Genomic DNA, 17,690 nt, shown 5'->3' on the forward strand with positions numbered 1-17,690 from the left:
AAGTCCAGTGGTAATGATTTCGGAGCGCATATTTCCATTTAATTTCAAATTTGGATAAAATCAAAGGGTCATCAAAGTCAACTTCCCAGTGAGACTGAAGTTTTGGAGTATTTATCCAACCGGGACAATATTTTGGCCAAATATTCAAGTGGGGTGAAACTCCCAGCGGGTCTGTAATACCCCCGTATTATGCAAATGTAATATATTCTATTCCATCTTAACCATAAAAGCACTAAAGGGGAAAGAAATGAAGTATTATATCTCAAAAAGGATTATGTATTGAAAATCCCTTTTCATTGCGAAATTTGATTCCCCTTTTTCAAAACGAGTAAATATTAGTCGTAAGTATATACACTTAATGCTTATGTCAACATAATATTGTACCATATTTGTAAAGAATGAGTCAATATCAAAGATTACAGACTCCTATTTTTCACAAATCTAGTGGAATGAGACAAGGGTTATTATAAGCATCCCGCAGGCTCTCATAGACGGGCATTTTTAGACTAAAATTTCTAGAAACTCTAAAATATACTTCTAACAATAAAACAGGATTGCAAAAATTTTACGATGCAGCAAAAAACAATAATAGATAAATGGGGCAAGGTTTGAACGTAGATTTTCCCCATGTTTGATCAATGTCAAAAAAAAAGTTGATAACTGTACTTTTTCACCACATTGATAAAGTGTTAAAGCCCTCAGTCGGTTAACTTTTAAGCTAGAATTTTTTAATTTTTTATTTTCTAAAACTCCTAACAAACAAGGTTTTAATGATTTGATTATTGTGAATGTATGAATGAATGTTGATGTGTGTAAAACAAACTTTGTAAACCTTTACAGTTCCAGTTCATTACACGCTTATTCGCTTACAAATGTCAAATATTTTTCAGACCCTCGTCAGATGTTCTTAAAGATTTTGCGTTTCAATCCTCGATATGTTCTTAAGCTTGTTCTTTAATTCAGCATTTGGTAGTATTTTATTTTATTGTAATTTTCTTAAAAATTGCATGTTACAGAGCCTGCAAAGTTGATTGTTCTTAAAGTGTTCATGAAATTTTAGCTTCGAAGCATATGTTCTTATATAAAATAGCTTTTAGAGCATCGGTATGCCTATAGGAAGTGACAGAGATAAAATCATTCTATTCTTTGAGCTCATGTCAAATGGAATGCATAAAGTATTCTTATAAAAAACATGTAATTCTATATGTTGGGTCGATCCAGTGAGCCGAGAGATATCTCGAATTTTTATGAGCAGTCTTTAGATGTTAGTTGATACTTTTTTTGTGTTTCGTATTTGTTCAACAAGAAATGGAGTGTTTTTCTTTTGTTACTGTTGTGTCGTGAATACAACTAGAATTTTATGAAAGAAAAAAAAAACGGGGAGTGAGTGCGAGATCTGAGTAAGCGGTTGTTAGAATATTTTGAAAAATATGATTGATTTTTTAGGTTTTTTGATGTATTAGTATTTGGTAATTTGATTAAATGGAGATGAATAATTTAATTATCATTGGTAGTGTCTAATTGTAATGTTGGAATTCATTCTGAAATAAAGGAATGACGATTATGGTCGTGTTCAGACCAAGGTTTAAAGCAATTAGGTCTACATGTATCTTTTATATTCCTTTTGTATTTAACGTCACGCTTCTCATTAGTTAAACCAAAATTTATAAAGGAATCACCCTCTGGTTTAAAAAAAAAGTTTTTACGATTTCGTTACAGTTTTCTGAATAGACGAAATCAGAATTCGCAAGTGAAAAGCATGCTCCTTTTGTAAATGAAGAATAAAGAACGTGAAATTTATGACTTAGAGACGCTCGGAGCATCTCTAGCAGTAATGGCTTCAACGAACACGAATTAGTGTTTTGCAGAGGGATTCCCTGAAATCTTTTTTGTTTCAAAGTATCTCAAGAGAGAAGATGACATGATTTCAAGTTAGGAAAGGAGATTCCTCGAGATCGCCAATCGATGATGACAAAAGAAAAGTGATTATAATTGAATTCCCATATCAACAAAATACTACTTAAACCTTAAACTTAAACTTTCAGGTCTGAACACGACCTATAAGATCTCATAATTTTTGAAAGCGTCTTTCAATTCTGTATAATATGACCGATGAAATTCGTATTTAAAACATATTTTTTGAATGCTTCACTACGCGTTTTTTTTATAAAAACATTTTTGAAGCCTTCGAATTTTCTTAACTTTTTGGGTTTTAAGCTTTCAGCAAATTCTGTTCTTAACTTGTTCTTAGCATTTTGGCAATGAAGCCTTTTTATTCTTAATTAAAAAAACGTGTGAAAATTTTAGTACAAAAAACTGCATAAGTATCATTGTTAACATCGTAAACAGCTCTGACCTTTTATCGAGTACTTTTGGTACAGAGAAAAACCAGAATTGTAAATGCTACACTAGAACATTTACCTTTCCTCGTTTTAAAGTTAGAAATTGAATTCTATATCGGTGATAAATTGTTTTTCTACATTTAAAGTACATAAAATAATGTAAAATTTGATACATACCAATAATCATAGACCTTGAAATCCCCGAATAAGAATAAAGGGGTTCAATATACGCCAAACCCACCATGGAAAACGTTAGATTGGTGATATGTTTATTGATGGTAACTTTAGCTCTCACTCTTGCAGGTAAGATTTACTTCATGTTTTAATTCCAACAGTTGTAGCTATTCTCTTTTATATCAGAACTACTGTACTTATATGTAGCTCTTTTTTGACGTTCTTATCATAGTCTAATTTTATGGTAAAATTGAGCTACACTTTAACCTTTATTCCTGACCCAGCCTGACCTTTAAACACAGACCCGGTAGGAGTTTTTTTTCAGCTAGTAGGGGCAAAAATAACAGACTCCTTAATGACCGGGGATTTAAATTCCATTATTTTTAACTCACAAAATTCATTGGGGATGTAAAAATTAGTGTAATATTTTGCAGCGAGGGACAATATTTTGGCAGGTTTTTCCAGTGGGTAGGGTTCCCAGTGGTTTCGTGAGAAAGGAGTGTTTTAAGTCTTTGAACCTTAAATTATTTAAACAAAATTCAAAATTTCCAGGCTTAGCATTGTTTTCAATCTTTTAAATTGTTTTCATATTTTGGTAAATTTTTAAGCCGCATTTTTCGTTAAAAGAAGCTTGGTATTGGTAGGTCCTTTCATTTGGAAAATTAGGAGTTTGTTTATACAAGATGACTGGTGCCATTTACAGTTACAGTATCACATTCACCCCTGTCTCATTGAAAGATTTTTAGCCAGCAAGACTTTTAAAACACCCCCTTCTCACAGACCCGGTGGGATTTTATCAACCAGTGGGGGTAAAAATAACGGACCAATACTCGATGGGGATTGTTATTCCCAAGTTTTTATGACTGAGGATTTGAATTCCGTTCTTTTCAAGCCAAAAAATTCAGCGAGGATAGAGAAAATAGCATAATATTTTGCAGTGGGGATTTGCTTATCTGATTATTTTTAGTGGGGCAAAGATTAGTGTATAGTTTTCCACTGGGGAAGATATTTTGGCCAATTTTTCCAGTGGGAAGGGTTCCTAATGGGTCTGTGGGAAGGGGGTGTTTTAAAGGACGAATTAATCCATGATATTACCTAACTCTACCTAACAAATAGTAAGGGGTATGAACCAGTTAATGTCATCCATGAGATACGTTTGTGTAAGGAGCAATATTGAGTTAGGATAAAATCTTGAATTGTGACATTATCTACAAAATTTAATCTTTTTTTTGTCAAAGTTTGCAATGTTTTATTGAATTCTTAAAACAAAAATTTAAAAGCTCAAAATTCTTTCTTTTTGTTATTTAATCTTCTTAATTACTTTTATCAAAAAATCCCTTAAAATTCAGTCACCATTCTCACTCATAGCGAGACTCGCAAATAGTGTAAACATACCCTTGTGACAAATACTTGAGTGTTTCAGCATAAAATAACTTGATGTGGTTTTCTATGTATTAAGTTCGAAAATGTTGAAATTAAAGAAATAAGATTCTTTTACATAAATTCGAAAATAATTGCCTACCTTATTTGAACTAATTTTCGCGGGAATTAATTTTAGCGTTGTTCACGGTTTTTGCAAAACTGGGAAGATTTGAACCAGCGAAATACAATTTTTTTCAAATCTTATCAAAAAGTTTGAAAAATCCCTAGGAAATGAAAGAAATTTGTCCAAAATAGGGCAAAACCGCGAAAATTAAAATTCGCAAAATGCTATTTTTCCGATTTTTTTTTCGACCACGAAAATTAGTTCCAATAAGGTAGTCCTTAAATTTTTATCAAAGGCTTATCCTGATTTTGAAAATATAAATATGAATTGAATCTTTTAGTTCAGAGTTATGTGAATGTAAAAAGAATTTGTATCTTTTTCAATACTGGAGCCAAAAAGCGCACGAGTCAATTTAAACAGAAAATTACGCCCACCCGAATGACAAAAATAGTTTCATATTGAATAAGGCCAAAACAAACACAACTCTGAGAATGTTTTTCTTTGCTATTTTTGCCACAAACAGGCCAAAAGTACAGGAAGCTGGGTGACAAAAAATCTTAATGGATCCTCCTATTATGGTCAAGAATAATTTCGCAACTTCAAATACGCTAGAATGGGATTTTTCTCTTAAAATGTAATCTTAGACTAATAAAGAGTTGCAGAGATCATTAAGCCATTCCAAGTTGTTTTAAACTGATTATAAAACACCATTATCGTACCCAGAGAAACTTGCACCACATTTTACTGCTAAACAAGATATAATCCTTTCGTGTGCGTTATCAAAACCATAAATATACAAACTGAGGGACTGGGTTCGAGTTTGAAATTCTATTTTCTTCGAAGTTTCACTTTCCCCAGAGTCATTTTTTCATATATTTTCCTTCCTTTGTATGTATACGTTGCTGGGGCTAACTTATGGATAAAAAACTCTGGTCTCTACTTACGAAAATGTTTATCTATAGTTTAGCCTACGAATGGCCCAATGAGGTCAAAAGAATATTACTTAAGATATCACATTAACAGAATTCACGATTTCTTTCATTGAAATATGTGTGTATTTCCCGGTGTATTTTCAATAAGTTGCCAGCCCTATTGTCATTTAGCAAAACCAGTAAAAGGCATCACGTTTCCCAAAAGATCTCTGACGCATATTTAAAATTTCGGATAAAATTCAAAATGGTAGCATATCAGTATCTTTGAGCAAAATGCTTTGACCAGGGTTGTTCATAATAAGGCTTTCTTATCGTTTTACCTTTAGTAAGCAAGCCTTTTTTTGCTGGGGAACTTTTCCTGCGAACTAGGACTTGGATAATAAAAGATATGTAAAGCAACATAGTCTATCGAGACAGAGGTGTCTTTTATAAAGATTTCCTAACTCACTAAAGCCCGTTGCAAAAAGAATATCTTCGAGCGTCCCGATCGATAAGGGTATAGCTGAAGGCTAGGGACTAATTTCCTATGCATGATTAGAAGCCATAGGTGTTTGATTAAATTTTCCATCTGAAAGACGGCGCAAATTAATTTTAAGGGATTACTCTTGCTTTCCTAGGAGATAGGTTAAAATTCCCTTCTAGCCTCAGGGGTGGGGGGGGGGGTTGGTTGGTACCAAAATTTTGGATGTATATGAGTACTAAAAAGGTTTTTGAGAATTTTTTGCATACCACCACCCCATTTTAGAGAAGTGGTATTTAGTACCTACTAAAGTCTATTCACGATAAGTGTGCACTCTTTTTTCTTTTACCTATAACTTTTGAGGAATTCTTCAATCTTTATAAATTTGGTATCATTGGAAAGATATTAGTGAGTGGAACAATTTGAAATAAAAAAATATTTAAAAAGATTCTAAAAATGAAGATGAAAATGAAGAAGAAAAAAAGGAAGATCTTGTAGAAAAGTGCTATAACTTTTATTTTCATTGGAGAGATTCCTTGATCTTAGGAGATCACCACTGTGAAAAAATTTTATTAAAATATTTATTCAATATAAAGTTATAATACAAAGTCAATAAGTGATTGACCCCAAAAAACAGCAAAAAACTGCAGAAGACAGCGTTTTTAGACGTCAATCACGTTATAACTTTGTTTGATATCTTTGACTGAATGATTACTTTTGAGAATTTTTTAGAATTGTAGATATCACCTTTTTGGTATTTAAGTAACTTGTGGTACTTAAAGGATTTTTAAGTTTATTGGGCATACCACCACGTCACTTAACATCTTGATGTCCAAGATTTTATTACCGGCTAGAAATTCAATGGTTATACGACATTCCATTAATTAACATGAAATCTAATAGCGCCTTCTTGAGCTTTCTCTTTCTTTTTGGTTTGGCAATAAAATAAAATTGATACAAAATATAATTTTGAAAAGGAGATCCTTACAAATAAAACATTATCCGGCTAAACTCTAATAATGGTATTTCAAAAGTTTCTTCTTTTAAACCTTTCAGAGATTGAGACGTCGAAAAATGCGTTCCGCGTGTACCGACAGATTCAACGCACGACACAAAAGAACCACATCAAGTTACGGTTCAAGACCATTCATTCAACTGGTTTGATTATGTTTGCACAAGGAGCCAACAAGAGGGATTATCTTTCACTTGAACTCTTTAGAGGCAAAATAAGGTATATAAATTGGGACATGCTGGAGTTTTTACAAGCTCTTATTCGATTTGGTTGGTCGTTAACATGTAGTAAAACAATTTTGTTACTTTTTCTAAAGATCGCGTCATCTCTATTACTTCAAATGACCAATTAGTGAAGTATCTTATAAAAACTCCAGCTCATCCCATATAGCTTTACTGCATCAAAATCCCGTTTTCTCAAGTTGATTATTGTAGGTTTGTCTGATATCGACACCTCCTTCTAATCATGTCACCCTTATTTAGAGATAAGAAAAATGGAAAAAGATTAGGAGGCGGAATCACTGATTGAAAAAGGATTTTTCAGTTGCCACAAAGCAAAGAAATATATTTTTGAAATCAGTGATTCTGACCTTCCTCATTATTCCTATCTATGTAGTTGTCGACATTAGACCAACTTAAGGTATTTCGAAGCCCTTGTTCTCCACAACTCTCAGAATGTTATAATAGTAAAATGCTGAAAAAAACATCAGCCGATTATTTTAATAAAAGTCATGATCTGAATCTTAACATTGCAAACCACATTCTTTGGTTTTTCTGATGTTTCAAAGATTCCTGGACGAATTTTGTTGTATAGTAAGTATATTGTTTTATTTGTTTGTTGAACTGACATTAACAGCAAAATCTTTAAATTCAAATCTCTCAGAGTGTCAGGTAATTTTGCTAATGGAACGGCGAACGCTTTACGACCAATCACGGGACAATTCGACATGTTTGCAGGTAAGGACCTCGCGGACAACATGTGGCATACAGTGGAATACATCCGAAACATTCGGCAAAATATCATTTATGTTGATCGTGGAACATCCAATGAGAAATTTATTTTCCGTAAATCACCTGAAACTTATGATGAACTTTCTGTTTCACTTGTCACGTTCGGCGGTTATTATTCATTCTCCACCTCTGATCTATCAACTGCACAGTCTTACTCGCGCAAAGGCATCAGTGCGTGCTTTTCAGAAGTAACTTTCAGTCAAGAATGGTTTCCACTACAAGAACGTTCTTACAAACCAGAACCAAAAACCATCAACTTCTTAGAATCAACGTTACCTGACTCGACACCCAGCACCGACACAAATAAGCTTCCTCCCGAACGGATGACAGATATCGGGGACATCAAAACGGTGCTCGAATGCACAGACACTGACCCATCTTACAGACCCCTTTTCTTCAAATCGGCAGTCGTCAATATCGGACTCATACAAAACTATACCATTCCAAAGTTGAAAATGGATCTTAAATTCCGCACGGTTGTCAACGATCAGACGTTAGCAAACTTCACACATTTACGAACCGGAGAAACAATCGAGTTACGGGTCAACCGTAAAGGACAAGTTGTTTTGCAGTTTGATCAAGACACGCGTGTCAAGGTAATCGAGACAGCACGTGAAGATTACCATGACAACCAGTGGCACGAGGCTTCTTTTGATATTGACAATGAAGAATCTGCTGAAAAGAGTTACACTGCAAAGTTTACGGTAGACGGTAAAACACGTTACACGAAATTGAACAAACGTATCCCATTCGATGGATATATAAATATTGGGTTCGGGTTCACTGGATGTATGCGAGATATCAAAATTAATGATGAGGAAATACAGGTAAGATCTTTGTTTTATCTTAGAAATAGTCTAAACGTAAGTTGGAATGACAAGGGTCGTATTGGAAATATAAGGATGAAACTAGGCTGTCCGATTTTACTGAAGATTACTGATGCTACTCCGTTTCATGCTTTATAAGAAATGTTCTAGAAAGAGATTTGCAGGCAATCTATAATTTATTCTTTTTGATAATATATTTCTATTGTTAACAAAGCTGTCGTATTTAGGCCGGATAAAAATTACAAATTCGCTGGTCTAAAAATTAGGTTTACCGCCTAAAATATATATTCACGCTAATCAATACACTTGGCTTGCTAAGAATACGCCAGCCTAGAATCTAGAATTCGCCAGCTTGTTAAAAATAAAACGTTTACTCAAAAAGACCAACTTAAGTCCATCCACTTTAAGTATACCGTTCTTTTTGCCACCACACGTGGAAACCACACTGAAGAGGTTTAGTCTAATTACGCCGACATGGTTCCCACATGACCCAAGAAGAGTGCACGCTTTAGCGAATAGGCTTTAGTCTCATCAAAAATATCTGTTCACTACCTGCTTCACTCTTTCCTTCTCTTTCCAGCGAGTTCGAAGATCACTAACAGATACCAGTGCCACCCCAAAGTTTTTCAACATTTCAGATGTTGGTGTTGCATACAATGTGTGCTCCATCAGGGATTTCTGTAACCCTAACCCTTGTCAGAACGGTGGCAAATGCAACCAAACGGACGATAATTTTGTCTGTAACTGTGATGGTACACTGTATGAAGGATCTACTTGTCACAGACGTAAGTTGGTACATTTTTGGGAGAATTCCAGAAAATTTAGAAAATTACGGAATTTCAGTCACCTTTAGGGTCACTTTTTCATAAATTTTGGCAAGAATTTTAAAAAATGAGTCCAACTTAGCTTTCCAACCTCTATGGAACATCCACGTCAGTCGGCAAGGGTAGTAGCCCCCCATCTATTACACTAAACTTTCATTCCATTCACTTTTCAGCTCGTTTCAACTACACATGTGCTGGCGTCCGAAAGTCCGGCGAACGACGTAGTGACGTCTATTACATCGATTTCGACGGCATGGGGCCGATGACGCCGGTGGAAGCTCTATGTGATCTTGGGGATACGATCGAGACGACGGTAACGCAGATCAATAACACAAAAAGGGAGGACCAAGATGTCACCACGCAGTCAGGTAGGTGACCAAAAAGTCAATTACACTTTTTTGTAAAAACCAGTAATTTTCTTTGTAGCTTGACCGTTCTAATCTTTTTACATATTTGAGCCTCATTTCAAAATTACAATCCTTTAATTTTGCAGGTTTCAACAAAGTAGATATCAACTACCAAGCGAGTATTACCCAAATGCGCGAGTTGATTATGAACAGTGCTAGTTGTAAACAGTTCATCAAGTTCAAATGTAAAGGCTCGCCAATTTTCAACTCGCCGACTGGTCCACCTTACGTAAGTTTAATCCGATAAGAAATGACACAGCCTGAGCTTTGACATCGTATATTTCTCTTATTTTTCAAGGTAGATTAGAAACATCTTAAATTTCAAACTTTTCATATTTATACATCTACTCCGCCACCCGTTAGGCTTTCATAATATAAAATTGCATTTATATTTTTCAACAAAACTTCTTTGTTTTTCTGAATTAAACAGGTAAGTTGGATGGGCGGTGACGACGTGGCACATTTCTATTGGGGTGGAGCCTTAGATAACCGAGGTTATTGCTCATGTGGAGTAAAGAGTGATTGTAGAGTGGGCGGTCGTCTAACTGGTCAATATTGTAATTGTGATTCATTGAGCAAATTCCAAGATGTGGAAGATGAAGGAAACTTCACCATCAAAGAACATCTTCCTGTCCGTGCTGTCAATTTCATGGGAAAAGTCTTGAAGAATTCGGTCACAGCTTTGTTACGAGTTGGGCACTTAAGATGTCAAGGATTCGGGTCACATGAAATTGCCGCAACTTTCCGTAAACCGTATTCTTACTTATCCGTTTTCCATCCGGACCAACCGTTCGATAATGTGCAGGCTGGTGAAATTTCTTTCGATTTCAAAACAAGTGAAGCATATAATTACATGACAGTCGCACACGCTATTGGTCCATTCTCTGGAGATTACATCAAAATCATGATCTGGTCTAAAACGATGATGAGAGTTCATCTGAATCTTGGATTTGGTGATCTCAAGCAGGATGTTGATATCTCGCGGACAGGGCGGACGCTTGATGATAACGAGTGGCATGAATTTAGTGTGATGTTCAACCCGAAAGAGATGAATGTTACTCTTGATGGTGTACGCATGATCCAAGGGCTTCCACTTCAAGCAGAACCTGTCTTCTTTAATGTAGATGCAACTCCTGTATATATCGGTGGCAGTTATCATGATATTTTTGGATTCGTTGGTTGTATTAGAAGTCTGGTAAGTATTTTGTATCAAATGAAAAATCCCAAACATATAAGTAACCAAGTCTGCGACTGAAGTCAGCCCAGAGGCTATCTACACGAAGGTGGGGGAGGGCGTCACTTTCCTCCTTGGATTAATCCGTTTACCCTTGATATTTTTTCTTTAAAATTGCAGTAGTCATTGAATTGTAATTTTATTTTTTAGTATGTTAATGGTCGTATCTTCGACATCAGTAATTTGGCAGTCGGAAAAGAAAATGAAGGAATCTATTCTGGATGTGGGTCAGCCTGTCCACTATTGAATAGACCATGCAATTATGGAGAATGTATGGACCAGTATGATTCGTTTAAGTGTAATTGTTCAGTCTCACCGTTCGGTGGCAAGTTTTGCCAAAATGGTAAGTGTAAATACATCCGGAATTTTTCATCAAATCAAAGCTCATTAATTGGCTGAATAATAGATAAAAGTTCATGAATTTCAAAGTCAATTTTGATTGAATGAAAAAATAAAGCATATAACAGATGCACGAATCCTTATAAAGTAGGCTGTACAAATTCGAGAAAAACGTTAAAAATTGATTTTATTGTCATCATTCAAATTGACTTTGAAATTCATGAACTCTTATCTATCATTGTTGCCTATGTAAACGCAAAAGAGTGTTCAACCATAAAAAAATTAATTATTGCAGTGACGTAGAAAAATATCATGTACTCAAAACACGAATCCTAATTCAGCTGACACACAGCGTTGTTTTAACGTTCAAATAACGTCATTTGGACGTTATGAATGTCACATGGACGTTGTTTTGACGTTGTGCGCCGTCTGGGAATACTATATCATAGCAAAACAGGGGTTTAATAGGTGTTCCCTTTCCCTGCCTTTATGGTCAAGATAATGTTTAAATTTTCTTTATGATTAGAAACTCGACCGATGACGTTCGGAGGAGGTAGTTACATTTCATACAATATGGTCAACGTCAACCACACTCGACCGCTTGCCACCGCAAAAATAGTGATCGGCTTCAAGACTACCACACCAAACGTTGGTTTGGCGCAGCTCGAAGGAAACCATTCCCGGCATTTCTCTTTAGCTCTTATAGATGGGTACGCAACTCTCTTTTGGAATCTCAAAATCAAAAAAGAAGATGGCTCATCAGGGACACTTGAGGAGACAGCAACTGAGGTTATACAGATCACAAAACGCAGGCTGAACAATGATAGACATAACGTTATTAAGGTTATCATTAGCAGCCGTCAGATCAAAATATCAGTTCCGAATTATGGGCTCTCCGCATCTGGAAACGTTACCGAAGTTCCGGTATTCAATGAACGTGGTGACATCATCGGTATGGAACTTCAAGAATTTGAGCGTCCTACCAAAGTAACTATTGGACGTCTAAAAGATATCAAGATGAATGTTGGATCAATAAATCTTCCATTAACATACCAAGGATGTATGAGTGGTGCCAAAATGGTTTATACACCTCACAGGTCGAAAAAAGATCCCTTCCCAGAATCGAGGGAGTTGGATTTCTTTAAAATGATGGAAGAATATCAATCGGGTGGAGGAAGCTCCAATAACCAAGAACAACCCTTATTGGAGGGAAGTTTCCCTTCATCTACTGGTGAAGCTGGATGTGGTGCAGATCTACCTACTCCGGGTAAGCGTCTATGCCACGCATCCCCGGAATTGATTTTGTAAATAATTCTCGTTCCCTGTCTTTGTGTTTTTAAGTTTCAGAAACTCGATAAGCTTGTGTTTTCTACGTTTATTAATGCTTCTACTATTTTTGATCTTCCCGATCCATTTACATAAATGTCGAGAAGGCTAAAATACTGACAAACAAAACTCCTATACCCCAAAATAAATGTATAATTTTTGGTTTTCAAAAAATCGAATTCAACAAAAATGATCGTAAAAAAGTAGACTACATCTAGTGTTGTAATCCTAGTACTAAAGTTCTATCTACTTTCGAACCAATCACATGTGGTATAGTCCCTCAAAAGATGTTACGTACTGTAAGGGTTAGCCCCCTTACTATGTTTCCTTCATTATAAGATCAGATAAACTATAATATGCATTTGATTTCTAAATTTCAGGAGAACTTCCAACCGTTGGTCCAGCGAAGCAATTCTTCACAAAATCTCCTGGTCTCGATAACTCCGTTAGAATCGAAGAGACTGATTGGGTAAACCAAATGATGTTAGTCGCTTGTATTATTATCCTCACAGCTCTGATACTCGGCTTTCTCTACGTTCTCTACTCTAAGGCCGCTAAGAACTATCAAGAGTACGAGCGTATACATCGTGCACAAAAACCACGCGCCGCGCAACCCATGAAAAAGATGCAAGCGATGACTTCAGGTCAGCAACAGCAACCATCTTACGAAAAACAGAACTTATTGAATGTTACCGAAGAACCCGAAGATCAAAGTGGTGGTGGCGACGGAATGTATTTATAAAAAGAAGAACTTTTGAAAACAGAGGAATCCTTGAATATTTTATTGAACGATGAGGCTACGTTCATCTTTTAGAAGCTCGAACATTCGCTTTTGACAACGATTTCTTTTATATTTGACGGAGCTGTACGAAACACAGACACTTGCAATGAAGACACTCTGACGATGAATTCAATGATATCCATTTGCTTCGGATGATAGAAAGGATCATAAAATCAACTCCAAGTCCAGACAGAATTGAATGCGAAGGCTTTTCTAGATGCTATTAAAGCTGCGATATGATTTATCTGTCGCAGTTTGATTAACCGAAAGAGTTTATATTTAACTAAAGTGTTGGGTTTCAAAAATTTGATGAATTGGTATTTCAAGGGCTTTCAAGTGTATTCGAAATTTTTTCAAACGGTGGTTTTATGCGCTTAATTTTTTTGATACTTGTTTCAACAGCTTTGAATCCTGTAATGGTGCATAAGTTTCCTCTTCAGATTTGTCGAGTGCGCCAAACCACAATATGTGACACTTGAATAGACAAGTCATCATCAATGCAATGTCCATACCTTATATAGGAAAATCTCAAATTTGTGATATTTTATCAGTTAATTAGATAATTAGTTTTGTTAATTTTTTTAATTTCAAGAAATACGGTATATACATTTTTAGAGAGAGAAAACACTATAGAGTAAAACTTTTTTGTGAATAAAGATACCATTTATAGAATTTACATATACCCAAAAATCATTTGGGCACTAATTGAGAACAATACACTCTTTTTCATTACAACAATTTTATAAAAACGATGAGGCTCAAAAATTAAGAATTACTTAAGAACAAAGCTTAGAGCGGTTGTATAATAATAAGGTTCAAATAATAATAATTAGGTATCAAACATAAACTGTGGTTCTTACACCCAGAAAAAGTACTTGCCTCATTTCCCAAATATTTTCAAATTTGCTTTCATTCATGAAAAAAATGGAAGTGTTATTGAAGGTCTCAAAAGATCTTTTCATAAACTGTTTTGGCCTCGTTTTGAATCCATTACTAAGGTGATTATTTCCCTTGAGTCCCCAGTGTTACTGTCAACTTCTTATTAACTCCTCTGGGAATTAATTTCTATAGCAATAATTTGAAAACGAGGTAGTGTAAGCGTTGCTCATGACGTAATTTATGAAAAGGTCTACACATTTTTTTTTTTTTTTATAAGAACGTCAAAAATTTTCGAAGCCTTTGGATGTTCTTAGTTTTTTGGATTTGAAGCCTAAAAATGTTCTTAAAATGTTCTTATTTTCAGCATTTTTTGAGCATTTTGATGTGATTTCTTAAGAAAATGCATGTTTTTAAGTCTCCAAAGCCTTAGGATGTTCTTAGAATGTTCTTAAATTTTTGGGCTCGAAGCCTTATGTTCTTATATAGTTTGTTCTTATAAAAAAAAAACGTGTATACACCTCGACCGTAGTCGCGTGGTTAGGCGCACAATTTAATTAACCACCCTAAACTCGATCCAATCTTTTCTTTTACACTTTTTTCTATTGTCTTTAGGCGCGAAAAAAAGACTGGGACGGTTTTAGGGTCGTAAAATTAACAAAAGAAATTCCCGCACGGCAATTGGCGACTACGGTCGAAAAGATGTACTGCAATTATCTCAAATCGAGGCAAGTGTCGAAAGAAAACATAATTTCTTGATAAATTTAAGGCTGCACTTTTCTATTAGAGAAGGCTCATGAAAAGGCCAAGAAAACAGAAAGGGTATCTTATGACACTTTAACTTATGTTACTTTTTTGACAAAGTGGTGTTATATTATCAGAATTTTTGTATAAATATGACAATTTGAAATTTAGATTTCAATATGTTACCAAATATACCAACACCCTTATGTCACCTCTCCTTAAATTTACAAAAATTGAATCATCCATCTCAGACAATGGTAAAGACACGCTGAGTCAGAAAAAAATGGATAGGAAGGAGAGCATCATTTTGTGACATAAACATCGTTAATAATAAGTGAGAAGGTCCTAAAGGTCAATGAAGTTGGGGTTTTGTCTGATTGAAATTGGACCCTGGAATTTTTGTATCTTTTTCATAAAAGTTAGATAATGTTTCAAATGATTTTCAAAGGAGAGGGAATTGTATCGTTAACCTTTTGATTCACACTACACTGCGAAAAATTAAGTACATTTTATATCGTGTTATTTTTTTCGCAGTTTTTCAACGGCGCTAGATCAACTTACATAATCTTTCGATGCCAAATTCACAACAACTCGTGTCCTTTTGAAATTGAAAATTTTCGGAAAAATTTTTAAACTAAGTCATAAGAATACACGTTTTTTTAAGAACACCCAAAAGTTTTTGAAGCCTTTGGATGTTCTTAATCTTTTGAGTTTTTTGCCTAAAAATGTTCTTAAAATGTTCTTGATTTTGCCATTTTGTAAGTGTCATTGTGAGATTTCCTGAGAGATTAAGTGTTCTAGAACCCACGAAGCCTTAAAATGTTCTTAATTTGTTCTTGACATTATGGCCATCGAAGTCTTATTTTCTTAAAAATTTTATTCTTATAAAAAAAGCGTGTGCACCTCTCTGAATTTTCTTTTTATAGACATAATTTATAAAAAAAACACTAAAAAACAGCAAAGTCAAGAACAGTTCATTAAGAAAGCTGAGCCTGGAATTGCTGAATTTCAAGCAATTTAAGACTTGGTAGAAAGCCTTGAATCCAAAAGTAAGAACAAAGTTGAACAAGGTAAGAACTATTTGGACCTATTTGAGGCTCAAATTAAGAAATAAAAGAACAGCAGCGTAGTGCACCCTTTATTTTAGAATGGTGTTTTCTTCATTCCATCGTTGGTATTCTTATAACTTTTTTTGGGTAAATCATCTTAGATTGCGATCGAATTTAACCTAAATGGAACATTAATATATATCTTACATGTAAAATGGCATTTTTGTGAAAGTATTGATTCGTCTCGGGGATAATATGCAATTTATAGTTAAAAATGCTCTACTAATTCATGATTGTGATATTTTTTGAATACACGTTTTTCTTTATATAAGGAACACGTTTATAAGGAACTCGAGGCTGAAAATGGTCCAAAAAATAAGGAATTGTTAAAGAACTGCTCACGCTGAGGATAAGAAAACAAGTCTTAAGGAACAGTAAGAGTTTTCACTTGAACTAGCAACTATCTTGTATTCTCTGAGTTCTTTGTTGAAATAGTCGATGTTTCCATAAAACCACCCATTTTCATAGTTTCCTTTGACCTAGCAGCTATGTAAATAAGGAACTCGATAAGGAACTTTGAGGCTGAAATTCTCTGTAAAAATAAGAAACTCCAGGCTCAGAGCAAAGTTAAGGTTCCTTATAAAAAAAACGTGTATTTTTTTGTTAATTTCATCATGAATATTCTTAAAGTATATTCTCATATAAAAAGCGTGCATTCTTAATCCCCCGCCCCCAGTACAGTAATCCCCAATGGTTCAACAATAAAAAACAGTGTAAATCCCGAATTCAACGGTAGAAAGATCGGAAAATTTTTAGCTTGACTTGACAGCTTGAGAAATTGAATTAAAGTCTGTATGAGGAGCATGCAATGATGTGTAAAAAAACAAAGGTCACAAGTTGATGTGAATGTACAACATTTGAAGGCCCCTCTTCACAAATTCAGCAAATAATTTATGTACTCAGTCCATTAAAAAGTTACTAAGCCTTGTTTGTTCAAGAAATACAACACAAGTTTTGTGGTCAAAGAATGAGAAATAACTCGTTGTAATAAATCCTCTTCTGATAAAAGAGTTGGATCCTTAGACGTATTATGAACATCCATCCAACATTTTTTTCGCGAAGGTAACATTTTTGACGCTTTACATTATTTCTAATGGTTTTTTTTTCCTTTTGTGCTTTTATTTCACTTCTTTGAGTTTGTTCGAAAAGTGAGTTAAACTCAGTTGATGGTGAAATTGCTACATTTGTGGTTGTTACGGAAGGTAATGGTTCTGGAAACAACATATAATTAAAAAGGTTTTGTTAAGGTTTTTACTCGATTTGAGGATGGATTTAGTGAGATAAAATTTCAAGATTGTAAAATTTTCGAGTCAAGTCAATTGTTCTTTTTGTTAGATATAAGCTTCTTAATGTCAGTACAGTACACTGTACCCCCCACTTTTTTGCAAAGTAAAGCAACCATTGCGCCTCCTTAGACTCTATATTTATTGCCCCCCCCCCCACTTTCAAATTCATGGCGTGGGCCCTGCAGTAGAAGCTAGAGATCTACCTGCTCAAGAAGAAGATTATATTCAATCACAATTGGCTTGCGAGAGTTATTATCTTCCAGCACTTCCAGAGCTTTAGTATAGCAACTGGAATGACGAAGTCAGTGTTCAAAATGCTTTAGGACGTTTTAGAAAAACAAGTCACACCCCTGTATCTTCTACCTATGACATCTGGATTTTGTATAAAACACCTATTTATGCCAAGGCTGGTATTTTTACCAACTTCACACTTGGTATTATATTTCTAAAAAATCATATGGCTTATTTTCATCCTTTTGAAAATCTTTTGAATTGACTAGCGTTTTTACAAAATTTTTCCT

The 17,690-nt window shown here is 34.8% G+C and overlaps 1 protein-coding gene across 1 annotated transcript; it reads left to right on the plus strand.

The window, feature by feature from the left end:
- The first annotated feature begins 2,451 nt into the window (after positions 1–2,451).
- On the plus strand, positions 2,452–13,830 carry LOC136812275 (contactin-associated protein-like 2). Its single transcript, XM_067068766.1, has 10 exons — positions 2,452–2,645; positions 6,451–6,625; positions 7,289–8,243; positions 8,824–9,028; positions 9,241–9,435; positions 9,561–9,703; positions 9,905–10,669; positions 10,859–11,051; positions 11,574–12,314; positions 12,754–13,830. Exons 1-10 carry the CDS (start codon positions 2,585–2,587, stop codon positions 13,113–13,115), a joined length of 3,795 nt encoding a protein of 1,264 aa, XP_066924867.1. The 5' UTR covers positions 2,452–2,584; the 3' UTR covers positions 13,116–13,830.
- Positions 13,831–17,690: the final 3,860 nt, after the last annotated feature.

This window comes from Clytia hemisphaerica, unplaced genomic scaffold, assembly GCF_902728285.1.
Source record: "Clytia hemisphaerica strain Z4C2 unplaced genomic scaffold, Clytia hemisphaerica genome assembly, whole genome shotgun sequence".
NCBI classification, from domain to species: domain Eukaryota; kingdom Metazoa; phylum Cnidaria; class Hydrozoa; order Leptothecata; family Clytiidae; genus Clytia; species Clytia hemisphaerica.

Bases quoted from the DNA above. Each gene is read 5' to 3' on its own strand.
- LOC136812275 (XM_067068766.1), top strand. From the start codon at position 2,585: ATGGAAAACGTTAGATTGGTGATATGTTTATTGATGGTAACTTTAGCT. The intron at 9,436-9,560 runs GTAGGTGACCAA...TTAATTTTGCAG, and splicing joins AGATGTCACCACGCAGTCAG to GTTTCAACAAAGTAGATATC. The intron at 12,315-12,753 runs GTAAGCGTCTAT...TCTAAATTTCAG, and splicing joins TGCAGATCTACCTACTCCGG to GAGAACTTCCAACCGTTGGT.